This window comes from Theropithecus gelada, chromosome 10 (assembly GCF_003255815.1).
Source record: "Theropithecus gelada isolate Dixy chromosome 10, Tgel_1.0, whole genome shotgun sequence".
Taxonomy (NCBI): domain Eukaryota; kingdom Metazoa; phylum Chordata; class Mammalia; order Primates; family Cercopithecidae; genus Theropithecus; species Theropithecus gelada.
In genome coordinates, this window is record NC_037678.1 from 69,676,468 (window position 1) to 69,697,675 (window position 21,208).

The following is a 21,208-nucleotide window of genomic DNA, read 5'->3' on the forward strand; positions in this document are numbered from 1 at the left end:
ATTTGTTGAATGAATAAATGAATGAGTATACATTTGAAAGACCCTTGTAACAATTGTAGTGGTGGCATTTCAGAGTTTCCCCTTCACTGAATATTCTCAGGGGGTTTGCATTGGTGTCCTCTTGCTGCAGTAATGTATTATCACAAACTTAGTGACTTAAGATACAATTTATCATGTTACCATTCTGGAGGTCTGAAGTCTCAGATGGGTCTCCCTGGGCTAAAATCAAGGAAGTATTGGCAGGGCTGCCTTCCTTGCTGGAGGCTGTAGGAAAGGAACTGTCCACCTGCCTTTTCCAGCTTCTAGAAGCCGCCCTTATTCCTTGGCTCCTGGTCCCTTCCTCCATCTTCAAAGCCAGCATGTTGAGCTGAGTGCTTCTTGTGCAGCCATCTCCCTGCCTCCCTCTTCTACTTATAAGGACCCTTTTCATTACATTGCACCCACATGGGTAATCTAGGGTATTCTCCCCATCTCAAGATCGACTGATTAGCAACTTAAATTCCTCTTCTAGTTTTAGCTCCCCTTTGCCTTGTGACTTAACATATTTACATGTTCAAGTTTTAGTATGTGGACCACTTCCATCCCATTGGTCATTAGCCTGCAATTTTAAGCAATTGCCACCAGGGGGCAAAAGTGAATTCATTTTAGTTTTGCTGTCCAAATAGTCAAGCTCCCTACAGGCAGGACTAACAGAAAAAACTTAGCCTGACATTTCCACTTGGTTATGCTTTTATTTTTTCCCAGTAAAAAAGTAGAACTTTTTTTTTTTTTTTTTTTTTTTCCCCGGAGACAGTCTCACTCTGTGGCCCAGGCCAGAGTGCAGTGGCGCAATTTTGGCTCAAGGCAACCTCTGCCACCTCCCGAGTTCAAGCAATTCTCATGCCTCCCTCCTGAGTAGCTGGGATTACAGGCACACACCACCACGCCCAGCCAATTTTTTGTATTTTTAGTAGAGAAGAGGTTTTGCCATGTTGCCTAGGCAGGTCTCAAATTCCTGAGCTCAGGCAATCCACCCGCCTCAGCCTCCCAAAATACTAGGATTATAGGCATCAACCACCGCGCCCAGCCAAAAAGTAGAACTTTATTAAAACAACAACACATGCCATGTATTTTGTGTTATGCACAATGTCCACCAGTGAGAAGCTCAGCATTACAAAATGCATTCACAGGCAACCTAAGAGGGTGAAAAACCTGGGAAGCTTGGGGCAGGAAGGGATCTAGGGAACACGGAAAAGCATGGTTGGGTTACTGGAGCTTCAGCTCTCACCCCTGTCTAGCTCCTGAGACCCTGGCATGGCCCTTCCTGTCTTGATGCCTCAATTTCCCCATCTTAAAAAAGGAAAGTGGGTCACAATGGCTTCCTCTGGGGGAGGTTCTAGAGCCAAGCTGGAGACTAGCCCCCACCCCCTGTCCCTTCACTCACCTGCTCTGTGAGGTCACAGTGCCAACTGCTCCACTGATCCTGGCAGATTCCACTGGCACTTTTCAGAGGACATTCAGAGGCATCAGCCACTTCCTTCTCACCAGCTCCCAGAGATCCCCGCCTCCATCCCCAGTCCTAGAGAAGGATATCGATGCCACGGTCCTCAAGGAGCCCTGGGGACCCAGGTGCCCCACTCGAAGATGTGGCCCACAATCCCAGACCCCGGAGGTGAGGAGGGCACCCCCTCCCTTTGCCCAGCCCTTTGCAGTTTACAAAATGCTGCCCCTCCACCCTGTCCTTGGAGGTGAGCAGCATTGTCAACTGTACTGTACAGAGGCAGCCAGCAAGACCAGAGAGGTTTGGCAGTGGTATTCCCAAAGTCTCCCAGCCAGGAAGTGGCGAGGCAGCCATCCTTTCAGCACGTATATTGAGCATCTACTGTGTGCCAGGCAATGCACAGAGGACAGGGAACACGGTGTGGCATCAGCCTGATGTGCTCCCTTCCCTCATGGAGCGCACAGTCTAGTGCAGGAGACTGATATGAAACAAGGAAACAAGTATTTCGCCATCTTTATCTGTCAGAAGGCCTCTGGCTGCAGGTGACAGAAATTCCAACTCAAAATGATGCCTATCTCTGGGCACCCAAATCTGGGTGTATATCCCAAGAGAGTATACCAAACAATCCGCAAAGGTGAGAAAAGAAACGGCCATGGTAGAACGTATGTCTTTCATCCTCTTTTAATTTGTATTTTTCAGGAATGTTATCACTAAATCTGCACATTTGGGAAGGGTAAATAATGTATTAGTATAATTGGGTGTATACATAATTTATTAATAAACCAATATAAATACACTGAGGGTATGATAAAAATGTTTAGGGAGCTTTGACTTAATAAGGGAAAATTTTAAATCTCACATATCAAGACGTCCCAAGGTGCAGGGGGCTCCGGAGTGCATTAATTCCTTGGTTCTGCCACCCAAGACCCAGGTTCCTATCATCATTTTGCTCTTTTAGTCCCCTCTCATGGTCACAAGATGGCCACCACAGTTTCAGATATCATGCAGAAATGTGGCCGTCTAGGGGAAGGAGAATAAGTATCGTTTTCTGTGGTTCTCATTTAGCTAATCCTAAACCTAACTTTTCCCCCAAGTCCCTTACCGCATAACCACCGCCCTACCCCACCCCACCTCACCCCTGCAGACTTCCTCACGCTTGAACCAATCACAGCACAGGGAATGGGAGCACAACGGCAGGCTTTGACCAATCAAAATGGCCTAAAATCACATGGGGTAGGAGCAGACAAAGGAACAAAACCAGGCTTCTGCCAACCTCTGGGACATGGCGACAACCACCTGTGACTGCCACTGCAACCTGGGTCTTTTCCTTGATGGATACCTGGATTTGGGGTCAGCCAGACCTGGGTCTGTCCCTGAATCCCAGGCTGGTGGTGTTGGGAAAGCTTCTCTGCCCCTCAGCTCCCCAATCTGGAATGCGGTATGCACATTCCAAGGACACTACGTTCCTCATAATTGTAAAATGCAACCGTCAATCTTATCATCCCCAGGATTGTCCAGCGAGGCCGGAACACCAGCAGAATGGTAGAGGACACCTCCTCAAACATGAGTGAGCAAGGACAGGTGCCCTGGTATTTTCATGGGCAGCTGAGGGGCTGAGGCTCAGGGATGTCAAACAGGCAACCTGGGGCTACCCAGCAAGGGGCAGGGGGCAGGGATGTTTGCACCAAGCTCTGGATGCTCCCCAGGTCTCTGCAAGCACCAAATCCAGAGGCTGGCAGTGACATGACAGTTCTGTGCTCTCTGCAGATGACAACTTCCTGTTGCCTGTGCGCATCAATGCCCAAGCCCTAGGCCTGACTCAGTGCATGCTGGGATGTGTGTGTACGTATATACTGAATAATCGCCTTGGTCATCAACATGGGCCTGGGGAGAGGGTCCACCTGGGGGTGGCAAGGCCTGCTCTGGGCTGCAGGGGTGGTGGGGAGCTGCAGGTTGAACTCTGGAGTTCCACCCATCGGAGGTGTCATTCCTGCCAATGTCTTTGGTGGTTGGAGAGGGGAACCGGGAGGGAGGCTTACAGTCTGGAGGACGAGTTAACTGCCAACCCTCCTCTACCACCAGTCTGGCTGCTGGTTTCACCCATCTATCCACCTGTTGAGTTCATCAATTCACCCAGACCTTATTTCATAGGCACATCCACCCAATCATCCCTCTTTCTGTTTATCCACCCATCCTCTCAGCCTCCCATTCTCTCGCTTATCTCCCGATTCATCCATCTTCCAAGCCAGACAGCCATTCCCTTCTTCCTTCTTCAATCCACCCTGTGTCCTCTCACCTTCCCGTCCATTCTGAGTCCGTACTTTTTGCCTAGCTCCATAGTGGGCATTCTAGGATAAACCAGACAAGGCCCCCACTCTTGCCAAGCTCCCAGTGTCTAGAAATGGGCATTATTACCTTCCAGGCCTTTTGTGCTCCTGAGTCACTATTGTCTATTGGCCAGGCACGGTGGCTCAAGCCTGTAATCCCAGCACTTTGGGAAGCCAAGGCGGGCAGATCACGAGGTCAGGAGTTTGAGACCAACCTGGCCAATACGGTGAAACCCCATCTCTACTAAAAAATACAAAAATTAGCCGGGCATGGTGGCTCACACCTGCAGTCCCAGCTACTCAGGAGGCTGAGGCAAGAGAATTGCTTGAACTCGGGAGGTGGAGGTTGCAGTGGGCCAAGGTCACGCCAGTGCACTCCAGCCTAGGCGACAAAGTGAGACTCCATCAAAAAAGAAAAGAAAAGAAAAGAAAAGAAAGAAGGAAGGAAGGAAGGAAGGAAGGAAGGAAGGAAGGAAGGAAGGAGAAAGAAAACGTCTGTTAACTGCCAGTGGCAAGCAGTGTCCACCTGTAGTGACCGGTACTCATTCCAGGCTAGTGCGTACCCATAAGCAGAGCCCGGTGCTGTCCTGGGCTCAGCCAACAAGTTGAGAGAGTGGCCCAGCTCCAGGGCCTCCCCCAGCCCCAGAAAGGTCAGCAGGTCCTTGTAGTGGAACGAAGATGAGGGCACAGTGACTCACTGCTTTTCTGTCTCCTGTACAGCCTGGTTCACCTGTTTTGCTTGCTCCCTGAGAACTCAGGCCCAGCAGGTTCTGTTCAACACGTGCAGGTGAGCAGGGAAGGCAGCGGGAGGGTGATGGGGAGGGGGAAATGGCAGCTGGGGACCATAACAGCCCCTCCATCAGTTTGGATCACCCCTTGGTAGCCAGACCAGAAAAGCTATCCCAAACCTGGCTATTATCAAACACCCCCACCCCAGAACCACTGTGGCCCCCCATTGCTCCAGCCCCTCAGCCTGCAGGGCGCTGGAATCCTGTCCCACCCTTCCTTTCCAAGCTGCTCTCAATTGGCTTCCTGCCAGGGACCCACTGGGCAGCAAGGCCAGGGTTCTCACTCCCTGGACACACCGTTCCTATTCCTATTCCCGCCTCCACACATTTGCACATGCTGTTAAGTTTTTTGTTTGTTTGTTTTTTGTTTTTAGACAGGGTTTCACTCTACACCAGGGCTGGAGTGCAGTGATGCCATCACGGCTCACTGCAGCCTCTACTTTTCAAGTGCAAGCAATCGTCCCACCTCAGCCTCCCAAGTAGCTGGGACTACAGGCACACACCACCACATCTGGCTAACTTTTGTATTTTTTGTAGAGACAGAGTTTCACCATGTTGCCCAGGCTGGTCTCAAACCCCAGCGATCCTCCCACCTCAGCCTCCCGAAGTGCTGGGATTACAGGCATGAGCCACCGCACCCAGCCCACCACATGCTGTTCTTCCTGCCCTGACGGCCTGCCCCATTCTTTCCCTTTTCCTTTCTTGTCCTTGGAAATTCTTCCCAGCTCCAGCAGAGATATCCACCTCATTCATTCATTCATTTGAAGTTTAAATTTTAAATGTTTTCTTAACATCTATTCTGAGCCTAGCTCAGCCCTGCCACTCATGAGCTCCCACTCAGGCGGGAAAGGCAGGCACCAAAACATGCAAGCTTGGAGGGCTGGGAGTGCTGCCTGTGGAGCTCTTTGGAGGAGGGGACATTTGAGCTGAATCCTGAAGGACACGTTTACCAGGGAGAGAAGAAGGGATAGGGCAAACAGCATGCCTACGGAGAAGGAGAGTGACAAAGAGGAGGGTGAACACTTGGCAGGGCCTCGCCCACCTGACCTTGACCACCACTCCCTGCCTTCCAGATGCAAGCTGCTGTGCCAGAAGCTCATGGAGAAGACAGGCATTCTGCTCCTCTGTGCTTTCGGTGCGTCCCAGGGCCCTGCCCAGTCCCAGGTCGAGGTATTCTTGGGCCCTGGCACTGATTATAGGACACTGGGCAAGACACTGCCCCTCCACATGACTCAGTTTCCCCATCCGCCTGATGGGTGTTGCTGTGAAAATTATGAAATTAAGTGATGACCATGAAAATATTTTGGAAGCCAAGAAATGCTTCGGAAATTATAAAGCTCTCCCCAAACCGTGTTATAAACATTGTTACTCCCGCTTTCTGGGTTTCCATGGCTTCTTTCCAGCCACCCGCCCGCAACCTCCTACCACACAACTTAGCTTTCCCAAGCAAAGGAATCTCCTCCCTCCACTGAAATATACTGGCTTTGGAGTGGAGGCTGGGGTTGGGGGAAGCAGGGAGAATCAGCTTCCCGTGGGAAAATGAACACTGAATCCTAGAGAACTGTCCTGCTTTAAAATCCAACAACTAGGACTTCGATAAATAACACCTTTTTTTTTTTTGAGATAGAGTCTCACTCTGTTGCCAGGCTGGAGTACAGTGGCACAATCTCGGCTCACTGCAACCTCCACCTCCCGGGTTCAAGCCATTCTCTGCCTCAGTCTCCTGAGTAGCTGGGATTACAGGTGCACACCACCACTCCCCGCTAATATTTGTGTTTTTGGTAGAGATGGGGTTTCATCATCTTGGCCAGGCTGGTCTTGAATTCCTGACCTCATGATCCACCCGCCTTGGCCTCACAAAGTGCTGGGATTACAGGTGTGAGCCACCGCGCCCGGCCTAAATAACACCTTTATTGTGATGCTATTAGAAATGGGTTTCTTAATTTTGTTTTCAGGTTATCTGTTGCTAGTGTATACCGCTGACTTTTTGTACCTTGATCTTATATCCTGCAACCTTGCTGAACCCAATTTTTAGTTACAACACAAGGCAAGACACCTAATCTCGGATCCCTTAGAATTCTAATGCAAGATCATGTCGTTTGCAAATAGTGGTAGTTTAACTCTTTTCTGCATGATAATCTGGACGAGCTTTACTTCTTTTTTGTTTTTTAAGACAGGGTCTCCCTCTGTCACCTAGGCTGGAGTGCACTGGTGCATTGATAGCTCACTGAAGCCTCGAACTCCTGGGTTCAAGTGATCCTCCCACCTCAGCCTCCTGAGTAACTAGGACTATGAGCGTGCACCACCACCCCCAGCTAATTTTTTTATTTTTGTTTATTTATTTATTTTTTTTTTTTGTAGAGATGGAGTCTTGTATTGCCCAGTTCGGTCTAGAATTCCTAGCCTCAAACCATCGTACCTCAGCCTCCCAAAGTGCTAGGATTACAGGTGCGAGACACCACGCCTGGCCTACTTCTTTTTCTTGACTAATTGGCCAGGCTAGAATCTCCAGTACCGTGTTAAATAGAATTAGCAAGAACAAGCATCCCTGTCTCATCCCTGATCTTAGGGGGAAAGCGCCCAGTCTTTCACCATTAAAGAGGATATGAGCTGTGAGTTCTTCATAGATGGTCTTTATCACGGTGAGGAGGTTCCCTTCTATTCCTAGTTTGTTGAGGGTTTTATCAAGAACAACAAATAAATTTTAAAGGCTGTTTTTGTTTTTTGGTTTTTGGGGTTTTTTGAGACAGAGTCTCTGTCGCCCAGGCTGGAGTGCAGCAGCATGATCTCTGCTCACTGCAACCTCTCCCTCCCAGGTTCAAGCGATTCTCTTGCCTCAGTAAAAGCTGGGTTTTTTTAGGCGGGGTCTCACTCTATTGCCCAGGCTGGAGTGCAGTGGATCACAGCTCACCGCAGCCTCGACTTCCTGGCACAAGTGATCCTCCCACTTCAGCCTCCAGGTAGCTGGGACTATAGACGTGCACCACCACACCTGACTAATTTTTGGATTTTTTTGTAGAGACCAGGTTTCGCCACATTGGCCAGGCTGGTCTTGAACTCCTGGGCTCAAGTGATTTGCCTGCCTCAGCCTTCCAACGTGCTAGGATTATGGGCGTGAGCCACCGCACCCTCAAGACTTTTAAATAATGGCTTGAATGGTGGCTTTTCAGCCAGCATGGAGATCATAAAATGCAGAGTGCCTTCTTCTCTTTGCCAGTTGTCCCCAGTAGAGTTGGAACAGGGAAGGGAGAGCCACAGATGACTTGGTTGATGTGCCACATATTACACATTTGATATCATTTGATCACAAAGTGGATATTATTGTTATTCATATTTTTACAGAGGAGGGAACTGAGGCATAGAGCATTAAGTAACTCCCCCAGTGTTGCACAATGCTGGCAAGTGGCATAGCTGGGATTTGAGCCCAGACGCCTTAACTCCAGTGCCTAAGCTCTTCATCTTGCATGTTAAATGGCTCATTCTTATTCTCATGGCCTCACAGGATTCTGGATGTTTTCTATTCACTTACCATCGAAAATGAAAGTCTGGCAGGTGAGTGTGCACCCCCCTCAGGCCCCACGGCTGACTGGTCTCACCCTAACCAGTCAATATCACCTCCATAGCTCCACTCATTCTCACCAAATCAGGCCCCTAATCAGTTCCTGACTTAACCCAGATCCAGATCCAAATCTCTGTCTTCATCGTGCCACCCACCTAGAACCCATCTCTTCTGCCAGAGGTGACTTTCAAAGATTGGATGCGATAGTCCCTCCTCCAAGATGGCTCTCCTGTCTTTTACTCTCAAAGATGACCCATCTCTCCTTTCTCAAGGCCCCACTTAAAGTGGGGTGGTGATAACAGGGAACACATTTCTGTACTTAAGGCAGCTTGTCATTCTGCTTAACAGCAATGATACTCATTTGCTTTCGGGTTTCTGAGGAGGAAGGAGGAGGAAATAAGTGGCGAAACTCCTACTTGAGGTCCGCAAAAAGTCTCGGAGGACCTCAGAAAGGGGATCCAAAAGGCCTGTACCTCCCTCTCCTCTTTTCCTCCTTCTAAACCCCTTCATATCCGTCAAGGTCCAGCTAAAATGTCACCTCCTCTAGAAACACCCAGGCAGAAGTGGTCACATTCCTCTTTCCTCCTATAATTTTCTGTGGTCATGACTGTCTCTCCAACTGTACTGGCAGCTTCTTGAAAGAAGGAGCCAGGTCCTATTCACCGCAGCAATGTTTAGTTTGGTGCCAGCAAGAGGGTTGCCACTGTCAGTGTTGGATGACTGGATGGCCAGATGGGAGTGTGCATGGAGAGAGAATGGATGGGAGGATGGACAGATGGAAGGTTGGATTTGATGGATGTAGGACTGGGGGAAAGAGATAGGAGGCTAGATGAATACATGAATAGGTGAATAGATGGATGAAATGATGGGTGGATGGAAGAGCAGATGGGATAGATGAGTGGATGGGTAGGTTGGTGGATAGATGGATGGATGAAAGAGTGGGTAGATGGATAGAGGTATATGGGTTGGAGTGTAAACAGGTCGGGGAGGTTGGGGAGTTGGAAGAAGAGATTGATGAGGGTGGGTGGGTAAAAGGGTGGATGGATGAAGGTGTGGTTGGATGGATAAAAGTGTGGATAGATGAATAAAAAGGACAGTAAATTAGAGTTTGGATAAATGATAGGTGGGTAGATGGATGGAAGAGTCAACAGGAAAGTAGATGAATGTATGGGTTTATAATTGTGGGAGAATAGATGGATGAAGTTCTCCTGGGGCCAGATTAAGCCACCTGAAGGAGACCCCTTACTTTTCTCAATACTCCACCAGGATGACAGCATAAATGGTCCACTGCAGAGCTTGAGGTAAGAGGAATCTTCTGAGTAACCATATTATTACCTAAAAAGCAGAGCTATAGCCAGAATCTGAGGTGTATTGGCTACAAATGTAGGCTCTGCAGTCAGACCAACCTGGGTTTAAATCCTAACTCCCATACCTTCTACATGGCTGACCTTAGGCAAGTCACCTCTTCTCTCTGGGCCTTTGACTCCTCATTTATGAGATGAAGCATAACACCCATCTTGCTCTTGGCAACTATGGGCATTAAAGAAGATGTGAAGTGTCTTGAATAGTTCCTGACCCATAGTCAGTACTCGGCAAATGGTAGCTGAGAAGAAATTTTAACCAAGACACCACATGATGGCAGCATCCTTAATTGCAGACAAAATAGGAATATTTGGAAGGAATGAGCTGGGCATAAGGATATTCCAAGCAGAAAAAAAGAGAATAAGTAATGTTTTAGAGATAATAACCTGGTGAATGGGTTGAGGGATGGGACCAAGAGAGTAGGAAACTCTGAAACTCATTCTTTGAGAGCCAACTAGCAAAGGGAAAATCTGAGGGTAACAACAACAGCATCACAAATCAACCCATTCTTGTTATCACTCCTTCCTGATAAGGTTGTACCAGGAGAAGGTGAGACATCACAGTGGGGAAATCCAGGACCTCCGAGGTAGCATGAACCTGCTCATTGCCAAGCTCCAGGAGATGGAAGCCATGTCTGATGAGGTGAGACACTGGCCATTCTGCCCCAAACATCTAATTTCTCTCTGTTTGATGTCCTGTTTCCTATACCTCAAGTCTTCTTTCTTGGTTTTATCTCTCATTTTGATGGAGCACACCCCCCAGTGACTTCCAGGAAAAGAGTGAAAGAAGTATATTTTTTAGTGCTTATATTTTTAAAAGCATCTTTTTCTATCCTTGCACTTGGTTGATAGTTTGGCTGGGTATAGAATTCTAAATATGAAATAATTTCTCCTGAGAATTTTGAAGGAAGCCCACCACTGTATTATAGTTTATACTGTTGCTATTGAGAAGTCTAATGTCAGTCTTATTATTGATCCTTTGAGTCTGATCTATTTTTTATCCCTGGGAGCTTGTAGAACACTCTTTTTTGTCTCTAATGTTCCTCATATAAACTGGTTTGGGGTTTACTGAGCTTACTGAATCTGTGGGTTGATATTTTTCAATAGTTTTGGGAAACTTTTACCTTTTATCTCTTAAAATATTTCTTCTTTCCATTATCTGTCTCCTTTCCTTGGATTCTAATTACACCTATGCTAGGCCTATGCTTTGAAGGCCTTTAGAATGCTTCATGTGATTCCTATGCTATTACCTGGTTTGTTTTTGATTATTTTTCTGTATGTGCTTATGTTTTGATATTTTCCTATTAACCTTTCTTCAGGTTTACTAATAATCTTGCATCATTCTGTCTCTCCAATTTACTATTAAATCTATGCATTTAGTTGTTTTTTGTTTTTTTTTTTTCCTTAATGGAGTCTCCCTGTGTCACCCAGGCTGGAGTGCAGTGGCGCAATCTTGGCTCACTGCAAACTCTGCCTCCTGGGTTCAAGTGAATCCTATGCCTCGGCCTCCTGAGTAGCTGGGATTACAGGCGCGTGTTACCACGCTCAGCTAATTTTTGTATTTTTAGTGGAGACAGGGTTTCACCTGTCGACTTGGCTGGTCTTGAACTCCTGACCTCAAGTGATCCACCTGCCTCAGCCTCCTAAAGTGCTGAGATTACAGCTTGAGCCACCGCTTCCAGCCTTAGTTATTAATTTCAGATACTGCATTGTTTAGTTCTAGGATATACACTTGATTTTTTTCCACAGACTTTAATTCTGTGGTGAAATTCTCCAACATTTAACCTATGTTGTCCATCTTTTCCTTTATTTTAATTAACACATTAACAACAGTTATTTTAAAAATCCTTGTCTGCTAACTCTAATATCTGGATCATCTGTGGCCTCCCTCTGTTTTCTGCTTTTTATCTTGGGTGTCAATCATATGGTCTTGCCTCTTCAAGTCTAGTAACTTTTAGTGGTTTCTGAACATTGTATATGAAAGAACTGCAGCTGTTCCAAATAATTATAATTCCACTAGAGAAAGTTCCCTTTTTCTTTATAAGGAAGATGAAATAGACTGGTCACTTCTATCTAGACATGTGTTAAGCTAGTTCAGACAGACCTGGATCACAATTTTTAAAAGATTTATCCAGAGGTTTTAAGCTTCATTCTTTAGACTCCTTCCCATGCAGCTTCAAAAATTTGGCAACTGTCTTAGTGGCAAAGACTTACCATATGTTTGAGGCCTCACAAGTCTCCAAATTTGTCTCTCACCCCTGCATGAATGCAAAAATCTCTGGACCTGGTGGCAGCCTTCTCTGCCAGCGGCAAACGTGGTCTCGGCTGCTAATTGTGCCCAGAATTGGTTTAGTGCCCCCAGGTGAAATGCAGCTGAAGCACAGTATTGACTCACTACCACCCCTTCTAGGGCAATGGAGCGCCAAGTACGGCCCACGTGCCTGCATCACGAGTATCACCTGGGAAAATGTTAGCAATTCTAATTAATAGGCCTCACTCAGACCTTCTGAATCAGAGGCTCTGAAGACGAGAACCCAAAATATCTCCAGACATTGCTAACTGTTCCCCAGGGGGCAAAATAATCCCCAATTGAGAACCACTGATTTAGCAAAAATGAGAAATCTGAATCTGAAACTGGCCATCCTCAAAAAGCTCAGGATTGGTGGTCTTGGGTGCCTCTGTAATTGGGGTGGAGGATTGGGTGTTAAGCCATTTAAGAGGAATCTCCAGATTCCCTGGGGACTCCCTCTTACTCTGAGAAGCCGAGTGACTTCTCTGCTCCCCAGCAGAAGACTAGAAGTTATTCTGGAGAGGGTAAAACAGAGGGCTTCTGTTGGGACAGGTGAAGGTTTCTTAAATAGGACACCCAAAGCACTGCACATAAAAGGTAGATGCACTTGACTTAATTAAAATTAGACATTTTTGTCACCATTGAGAGTGAAAAGCTACACTATAGCCTCGGAGAAGATATTTGCAATATATACATCCAATAAAATATGTTTACCCAGAACACATAAGAACTCCTACATATCAATAAGAAACGGCACTCTCCCCCAAAAGGCAACAGACAAAATCCAAATGGCCACTGGATACATGAAAAGACACTCCACATTATTAACAACCAGAAATGCAAATTAAAGCCATAGTGAGATACCACTTCTCACCCTGCAGAATAAAGTAAAAAAGACTTGGCCGGGCGTGGTGGCTCACGCCTGTAATCCCAGCACTTTGGGAGGTTGAGGCAGGTGGATCATGAGGTCAGGAGATCGGGACCACGGTCTCTACTAAAGACCGAAACCCCGTCTCTACTAAAAATATAAAAAAAATTAGCCGGGGCCGGGCACGGTGGCTCAAGCCTGTAATCCCAGCACTTTGGGAGGCCGAGACGGGCGGATCATGAGGTCAGAAGATCGAGACCATCCTGGCTAACACGGTGAAACCCCGTCTCTACTAAAAAAGTAGTGACCTGGGCTTCCTCTCAACATGGCGGCTGGCCTCCAAGAGTGAGTGTGCCCAGAGAACCAAGCAGTGCTGTATCGTTTTTTAGCACTTAGCCCCAGAAGTCACACAGCATCACTTCTGCCATAGTCATAAGCCCAGACTGGTGGGCTGAGACCCCAACTCTCAGTGGGAGGTCACCCTGAAAGAAGAGCCTGGAATGGGAGACCCTGTTGCAGTCGTTTTTGGAAAACAGAATCTTCCACCACTGGGAAGAGTCTAATAAAAAGAACAGCTGGTATTTATTGTGCACCTACTGTGCTAAGTGCTTTGCCATCTGCATCTGGCAGCAGAGTGGAATGGTTAAGGGCCTGAACTCTGGAACCACAGTGATCGCTCTGCCTTATACCAGCTGGGTGATCTTGAACAAGCCACACCTTTGTGCCTCAGTATTCTCATCTTTAATACAAGGATGATAATAGTGATACTTCTTAGGGGTGCTGGGAGGGGAAAGGGTGAGCATATGTGAAGCCGAGAACAGCCCTGGCACATAGTAGGGGCTTTATGGACCTACAGTGGGAGGGAGCCACGATTATTGTCCCCATCTTACAGGCGAGAAAATCGAGTCTCAGAGGGGCAGTAACTTGCCCAAGGCCCCACAACAGTAAAGGTTGGCCTGACGTCGGAGCCCCTGTCTGAACCGCACTGAGACTCCGGGACCCCCGTATGACATCCGGTCACATGGACTTGAAAGCACCCAGTGAACCCACGGGTGGGGTCAGGATGGCTTTGTGTCTCCTGGGCTTTCACAGAGCCACAGGCTTCCACAGGCAGGGGCAGGCTGTTAGGGAGAGGACAGCATCCTGCAGCCCCCTGTTACCTCCCGTGGACACGTGGAGATCACAGTCCGTGACAACACACCAGGGGACAACTTGTGTTTTCTGCCTTCTCAGCAAAAAGTGGCCCAGAAAATAATGAAGATGATACATGGTGATTACATCGAAAAGCCAGACTTTGCCCTGAAGTCTACAGGTAGGTGACCCTCTTCCCCACCATCTGACTGCCTCAAGCATCCTCCAAAGCTCTACAAAGGGTGGGTTTCAGTTCTGGTGTGGTACTCCATCTGCCACTGGGAAGTTCATCCTCAGAGCTGACCTCAGCTCCAAGCTGGTTTTCTTGCTACAATTTTGTTTTTTCTCAAGGGGGTCTGGGACGGGGTGGGGTATGGGGGATAAGGTGGGGTATGGGGGATAGGGGTGGGGTATGGGGGATAGGGTGGGGTATGGGGGATAGGGGTGGGGTATGGGGGATGCAGTGGAGTCTGGGGGACAGGGTGGGGTCTGGGGGATAGGGGTGGGGTCTGGGGGACGGGGTGGGGTATGGGGATAGGGGTGGGGTGGGGGGACAGGGTGGGGTATGGGGGACGGGGTGGGGTATGGGGACGGGGTGGGGTATGGGAGACGGGGTGGGGTGGGAGAGAGCACAGGAATCCATAGACCCTCCACGTTACAGAAGATCTATAAAGCCCCTACTATGTGCTCGGGCTGTTCTCAGCTTTACCTCTCCACCGCCCCCACCCACCACTCTTCTCCAAACCCGGTGCTGGGCACACAGGTCAGCAGGACAGAGCCATCCCCACCCCGCAGTCAAGAATCAGTGCTTTGGCTGGGTGCGGTGGCTCACACCTGTAATCCCAGCACTTTGGGAGGCCGAGGCAGGTGGATCACCTGAGGTCAGGAGTTCAAAACCACCCTGGCCAACATGGTAAAACCCCATCTCTACGAAAAATAAAAAAGTTAGCCAGGCGTGGCTATGGGCACATGTTATTCCAGCTACTCGGGAGGCTGAGGCAGGAAAATTGCTTGAACCCGGGGGGCGGAGGTTGCCGTGAGCTGAGATTGCACCACTGCACTCCAGCCTGGGCAACAGAGCCAGACTGTCTCAATAAAAAAAAAAAAAAAGAATCAGTGCTTCCGGAAGAATAAGGCAGGTGGCGAGGAGGGAGGGGACCTGGGCCGAGAGGCCTCCCACTCAGGAGAACATTTGGGCTGAGACTTGCTGAGGAGAGAAAGTATTTCAGACCAAGGGAGGCTGTGAGAAGGCGGGTGAGAGCCATTCAGGGACAGCCGGGAGGAGGCGAAGTATGGGCTGCAGGCTTGGGGCGCAGACCCCTACCAGGCAGCACCGCCAACTCGGGCACCCCAGGATCAGTGAGACGTGGGGTCAGATAGTGTCAGCCCAGCCCCTGAGTGATGCGGGGCCTCACTTAGCCTCCCAGAGCTGAAATTTCCTCCTCTGCACAATGGGTATCGTTCGTCATCACAAGACTGTTACATGGGGAGCGCTCACCCTGTGCCAGGCACTTTGGGAAATGTGCTCTGATGGCTCATCTCAGCGCCACAGCAGCCCTATGACGTGAGGGCCATTGCCACCACCATGGCTCTGCTAATAATAGCCACCATGAGAATTGCTTGAACCTGGGAGGCAGAGGTTGCAGTGAGCCGAGATCGCGCCACTGCACCCCAGCCTGGGGACAGAGCAAGACTCTGCCCCCAAAAAATAAATAAATAAATAAATAAATAGCCACCATGATTACCATTATTAACATGGCTGTAATCCCATTTCCTAGAGGAGAACAGGACCAGTGACTCATCCAAAGTGCTCACCTGGTACATAGTGAGGGCCCGTCAGTGGGCCCCTCTACCAGGCAGAAGCCCGGCTGCTTGACTGAGACCCTCTTCTCCTATACAGGGGCCAGCATTGACTTTGAGCACACATCAGCCACCTATAACCATGAGAAGGCCCACTCCTACTGGAACTGGATCCAGCTGTGGAACTACGCACAGCCCCCAGACGTGATCCTCGAGGCAGGGGGGATGGCGGGAGATGGGACAGCGGCAGGGGAGTGGTCTGGGCAGGGTTTGGGGACAGGAGCTGGCAGAAGAGGTAGGGGGTGGGAGCAAAGGGAGTGGGGGCAGGGGCGGGGTTAGAGGTAGGAGCAGGAGACATGCGGGGCAAAGGCAGGGAACAGAAGGAGGGGGCTATTGACAAGGCAGGGGCTGGGAAGAAGGCAGGGGGCAGGAGGTGAGAACAGACAGCAGGGGCTGCTGGGGCTAGGGTAGGAGTGAAGCAGAGGGACAGCTTGCTTTGGCATTGGAAGAGACCCCACCACTCAGCCCTTAAGACTTGAGGATCAGAGAAACCTCAGGACTACACTGGGCATGGACCCATCATAGACCCATTTTGCAGAAGAGGAAACTGAGGCTCAAAGAGCCAGGTCACTTGACTGCAGCCACACAGCTGGTCACTAGTATGTAGCAGAGCCAGAGTTCAAACCTGAACTCCTCACCCTTCCAGGATCCTGCCTCACAGATGAGGAAAATGAGGCCCAGAGAAGGAAAGGGCTTGTCCTGGTCACAAAGCAGGTGCCTTCATTCAGTGAACACCAGCTGAGAGTCTCATCCCAGTGGCCGACCCTGGGTGATGCCGGAAGGTCACAAGCCACTCATCCGTGGGTTCTACCTTAAGGAGCTCCAAGATCTTGGCACTTGAGGTCAAGCTGGGGTATTGACCTTGCTCAGCTTGGACGGGGCGAAGGGCTTCCTGGTGGAGGCAGCCAAGGACTAGCAGATCTGCAGGCAGAGAGAACCCAGGGGCACAGGCCAAGCACAGGGCCCGGGAGTGCAGGGTGGTGCCCACATCCAGGCTGGGGCAGGGGTATGGGAGGCAGTGACTGGGTTGCAAAGCACTGGCTACCGTCAGGTTTGGAGCAGTAGTGAAAGGCAGCCCAGGCAAGACTCTGCCACTCCTGGGCCCTCTCCCAGCTCCGGCCTGACTGAGCTCTCCAGGTCCCCACATCATCGAGCCTGGTTCGCCCCTGGTCCTTTCCTGTGCTGTTCCCTCAGCTCCCTTTCCCAGCTGGCTCCTCAACTCCCTTGGCCCCAGCTCCTCAGGAGGCCTTCCCTGACGCCCACAGCCCCCTGCACCCCTGGGCTAGCATCTACTGTTCAGATAAGGACTGTCCATGCCACGGCTCCAAAGGCTCAGAACCCACCGAGTAATCGCCTTTCCTGGGTGATTTCCGTCAAACCTCTTTCTCTCCCTGGGCCTGTTTCCCCTCCTGTGGGGCAGGAGATTGTGGTAGTTAATGGCAAGTTCCAAGGTCAGATTCCCTGGGCTGCACTTCCAGCTCTGCATGGCCCTGGACCAGTCATTGTCCTGCTCCCCCAACTCAGTTTCCTCACCTTCAAAATGGGGATAGTGATGGTGCCTAAGTCATGGGGTGATTGTGAGACCATGTAAAGAATAATGGGAGGGATGAATGAATGAATAAATGAATGAGTGAGTGAGTAAATTAATGAATGAATGGGTGCCAATGGGGAGCGGGTGGAGGCTGGGAGGCCCCAAGCAGGCCCCTCCCTTACTGCATTGAACTGAGGTAAGGCTTACCCCTGCATGGGCAGTCAGGAGAGCTTCCTGGAGGAGGTGGCACTTGAGCCAAGCTTTGGAGACAAGAAAGGACTGGCTTACCCAGGAGGGCCCAGGAAGTGCAGGGGATCAAAGGTGGGATGACCCCCCTACCCACCCAGCATATCCCTTATTGTACTTGCCTCTTCTAGCCCAGCGTGACACCTGGCAATTGCTGGGCGTTTGAGGGTAACCGCGGCCAGGTGACCATCCAATTGGCTCAGAAGGTCTACCTGTCCAACCTCACACTGCAGCACATCCCCAAGACCATCTCGCCATCAGGCAGCCTGGACACTGCCCCCAAGGACTTCGTCATCTACGTGAGCACTCCCCTGTAGGGAGCTATGCTTAGCTAAGGGGACAACCTTCCAACAGTGGTATTCCAGGCCTGGGGTAAGCAGCGTCTGCACAACGCATGCAGGCTGGAGGGGCTGGATGCAGCTTGGTTAAGGCTGGAAGTGGCCAGGGCTGGGGTCTGATTTTAGCCTTCAAGGGTAGGGGATAAACAGCTACTCTATTTCAAACCCAGCTTTTCAGAGCTAAGATAATCTTCAGAGACCATGGAGCCCCCATTTTGCTAAGAAGGTCCGAAGCATTATCTGAACTATCTTAGTAAAATAAGGTCCAGAGAAGGATCAGGGAAATCCTACAAGTCAATGGCAGAGCTAGAAATAGACCCTTAGCCTCTGACTCCCAGGCCAGTGCTCTTTCCTGTTCATTACACTGTGCTGCAGTGAAACGGTGCCCAAAGAGGTAGTGAGCTCCCATCCTGGGGAGTGTGCAAGTCTCCACTGGAGAGGGGAGACACCCTCTGAAGGCCCTGCTTGTATCTGACACCATCACCTTGGTTCTGGTTCCACAGGGCATGGAGGGCTCCCCCAAGGAGGAGGTGTTCCTGGGGGCATTTCAGTTTCAGCCAGAAAGCATCATCCAGATGTTCCCACTCCAGGTACCCGCGAAGAGCCGCCTGTGCTGAGCACCTGCTGAATGCACAGTGTGTAGTCTGTACCCAGGGCCCCCTCTTCATCCCCCAGTATCACCAGGAGGTGCCCAGTCATGACTAACCTGTTTGACAGACAGGGAAACTGAGACTCAGAGAGTGGGAGCCGCTACCCAGGACCAAGTGGGACTCAAGGGAGATCCCACCGCCTGTGGCCGTGTCCCCTTTTCCCTGATGCGCCCGGGAGCCGTCTTGCTGCGTTTCTTCCCAGAGACAGCAGACGTTGAGCAAGAGGTTCCCATTGGGCAGGGGCTGCTGGTTCTAAAGGCAGAGTCTCCCTAGTGGGTGACCCCATAATCAGCACCTGATCCAACCACAGGTGGGGAAACTGAGGCCTGAAGGAGAGGGGTTTGGAGACAGAAGCAGGTCCGGAGGAGTGACCACTGGAATGGCCCTGGGGCTTGACAGGGCGAATGTTCAGGCTTAGGAATCAAACTCATACTGGCCCGAATCTCGGCCCAACCACAAATTATGTGTGAGCTTGGACCAAGCCCTGCTTCTCTGGAGCCTCAGTTTCCCCTTCTGTCATTCCCTGGGAGGTTGAAACCATCCAGTGAAGGCCAAGCCTGCCCCACTTTTTGCACTAGATAGGGAGAGTAATAAACACAGGCTCCACCCCCTCTTGCTTGGCAAAAACGGGGAGGGGCCTCACTTACAGAGCACTTACTATGTGCCAGGAGTCTATGGGTGAGCCGCCTCTGTGACTGATTCGCTTCCAGAGGCCGCCTGGCCCCCAAATCTCATTTCATGCCCACGGCAATCCTGGGAAGCAGATATTACCACTCCCATCTTATGGGGTAGGGGGCAGGGCAGGAGTGGAGGACTGAGGCCCAGAAAGGGTGGAGGTTTGCCCAAGATCCCACAGCACCAAGGCTGGGACATTTCCTCACCCATAGTGTGTCCGTCCTTCTGACCTCAGCATCTTCAGTAAGAACTCCTGAATATCGACTTGTTGTGAGGCCTTGGGACGGTCCATCCTCCTCTCTGGGCCTTAGTTTTCCCACCTATGAAATGGGAAAGTTCCCACCTTTGGACAGGCAGGGTGGGAGTCTATGGGTGAGCTGCCTCTGTGACTGATTCTCTTCCAGAATCAGCCGGCCCGGGCTTTCGGTGCGGTCAAGGTGAAGATCTCAAGCAACTGGGGGAACCCAGCCTTCACTTGCCTGTACCGCGTGCGAGTGCATGGCTCTGTGGCCCCGCCCGGAGAGCAAGCCTCACCAGAACCCCTACCCTGAGAGAGATTAAAATTTATTCTTCACCCCCAGACCAAGGCTGAGTGTCTTTTGGCCCCAAAGAGAGAGAGTGGGCTAGCCTTTGTCCTCTGAGCATTTGACGGTTAGCAATGGTTGATCCCATGCCGGGTGCCCAGGCACCTTCTCAACAGCCCCAGGAGACCCCATTCACAGATGGGGACAGTGAAGGCTCCAAGCAGCAAACTGACTTGCTGCAGGTGGCAGCCAACAAATGGCAGCTCCAGGATTCAAACCCAAGCAGTCTGACTCCCGTATGTGAGAAGTCTTTCTTGCTTCAAGTTAAGCTCTGTCCCCAAACTATGTGTGACATCGGTCAGCACCCTACCCTCTAGGAGCCTCGGTCTCCCTAGCCATAAAATACGGACAGGATTTTGGTTATTGTGTCACACAAGGTGATAGATCAGAGGTCCCAACCCTACCCACTGTGGAGTGTTTCAACATCATACTGACAATTTACTGTGTGACATTGCGCAAGTCAGACACCCTCTCTGGACTTCAGTTTTTCCAGGTATGTAAGTATTGTTTCGCAAACTTCAGTCACTCATATTTTGTCCGTGTAATCTTTGCCATAGCTGAGGTCCCTCCTGCTCTAGCATTGTCTTGAGAGCTTATAGAGGTGCTAAAAACAGTGCCTATTCCTGGTACCTACAGCAGCTGTGTGCACAAGGCTCTCAGCACAGAGCATAACACACGATGGGTGCTGGGTAAATGATCCTCGAGGTTATTGTCAACCTCTGGCCCCAGACAAGTGATAGGAGGCCTAGTCCTCTGGGAGGGGCTGAGCTCCAGAATAGGGCAGACTGGCCCAGCCGGAATGGCAGCAGGAACTGGAGCCTTCAAAGGAGGGAATTCCTGGCAGGCAGGGGCAGGGAAGTGGAGATGCTGGCACAGGGCCAGCTGGGCATTAGAAGGGTGGACAGATCACAAATATGCTTGTCTCCAGGGAGGGCACCCTGCACCAGCCTGCCCTGCTGCAGAATCTGCCACCCTGGCCATCTGCCAGGCCTCCACGCCAGCACCCAGGGTTCCTCCAGCACCTGGCCCAAGCCCATCTCTGATGGACCTCACAGTGGAATGGGCTTCAAGGGGTCACCTCACATCCCTGCTGCTCCCTGCTCCTCCCAGCAATCAGGGGACCTGGAAGCCACACACGTCCAGCCTGGCATCATTAGGGCAGTCTTTCTGTAAACCATTCTTGTTTTTAAAAAGCCAAATCAAACTGAGGTTGCTAAAAAGCGAATCCATTGAAAAACCCCACTTCCCCCACCCCCTCATGCCCTTCCCAGGCTCACTCCTCTAACTGGCGTGTGTTTTTTCCCAATCACTTGTCTTTTAAGTGTCTTTTGTTCAACAGATTTTCTCGAAAATATTATCAACTCAATGTTTTTCTTTATGGCATCTAAGTTGTGTGCATTGTTGGGAAGGACATCCCCAGTTCCAAGTTTATAGACATATACTCCTGTATTTTCTTCTACTAATCTTTTTTTTTTTTTTTTTTTTTTTTTTTTGGGAACAGGATCTCACTCTATTGTCCA

General features: G+C 50.1%; 1 protein-coding gene across 1 annotated transcript; it reads left to right on the plus strand.

Annotated features, from left to right (window-relative positions):
- The first annotated feature begins 1,480 nt into the window (after positions 1-1,480).
- On the plus strand, positions 1,481-19,686 carry SUN5 (Sad1 and UNC84 domain containing 5). Its single transcript, XM_025399930.1, has 13 exons — positions 1,481-1,651; positions 2,989-3,047; positions 3,248-3,322; positions 4,528-4,594; positions 5,669-5,730; positions 8,098-8,147; positions 9,421-9,455; positions 10,050-10,158; positions 13,907-13,985; positions 15,705-15,820; positions 17,573-17,740; positions 18,283-18,369; positions 19,509-19,686. The coding sequence occupies exons 1-13, from the start codon at positions 1,575-1,577 to the stop codon at positions 19,653-19,655; spliced, it is 1,131 nt and encodes a 376-aa protein (XP_025255715.1). The 5' UTR covers positions 1,481-1,574; the 3' UTR covers positions 19,656-19,686.
- The last annotated feature ends 1,522 nt before the right edge of the window (positions 19,687-21,208 follow it).

Coding starts and splice junctions, on each gene's coding strand:
- SUN5 (XM_025399930.1), top strand. CDS start 1,575: ATGCCACGGTCCTCAAGGAGCCCTGGGGACCCAGGTGCCCCACTCGAA. Junction 17,741..18,282: donor CCAAGGACTTCGTCATCTAC/GTGAGCACTCCC, acceptor CTGGTTCCACAG/GGCATGGAGGGCTCCCCCAA. Junction 18,370..19,508: donor TCCAGATGTTCCCACTCCAG/GTACCCGCGAAG, acceptor ATTCTCTTCCAG/AATCAGCCGGCCCGGGCTTT.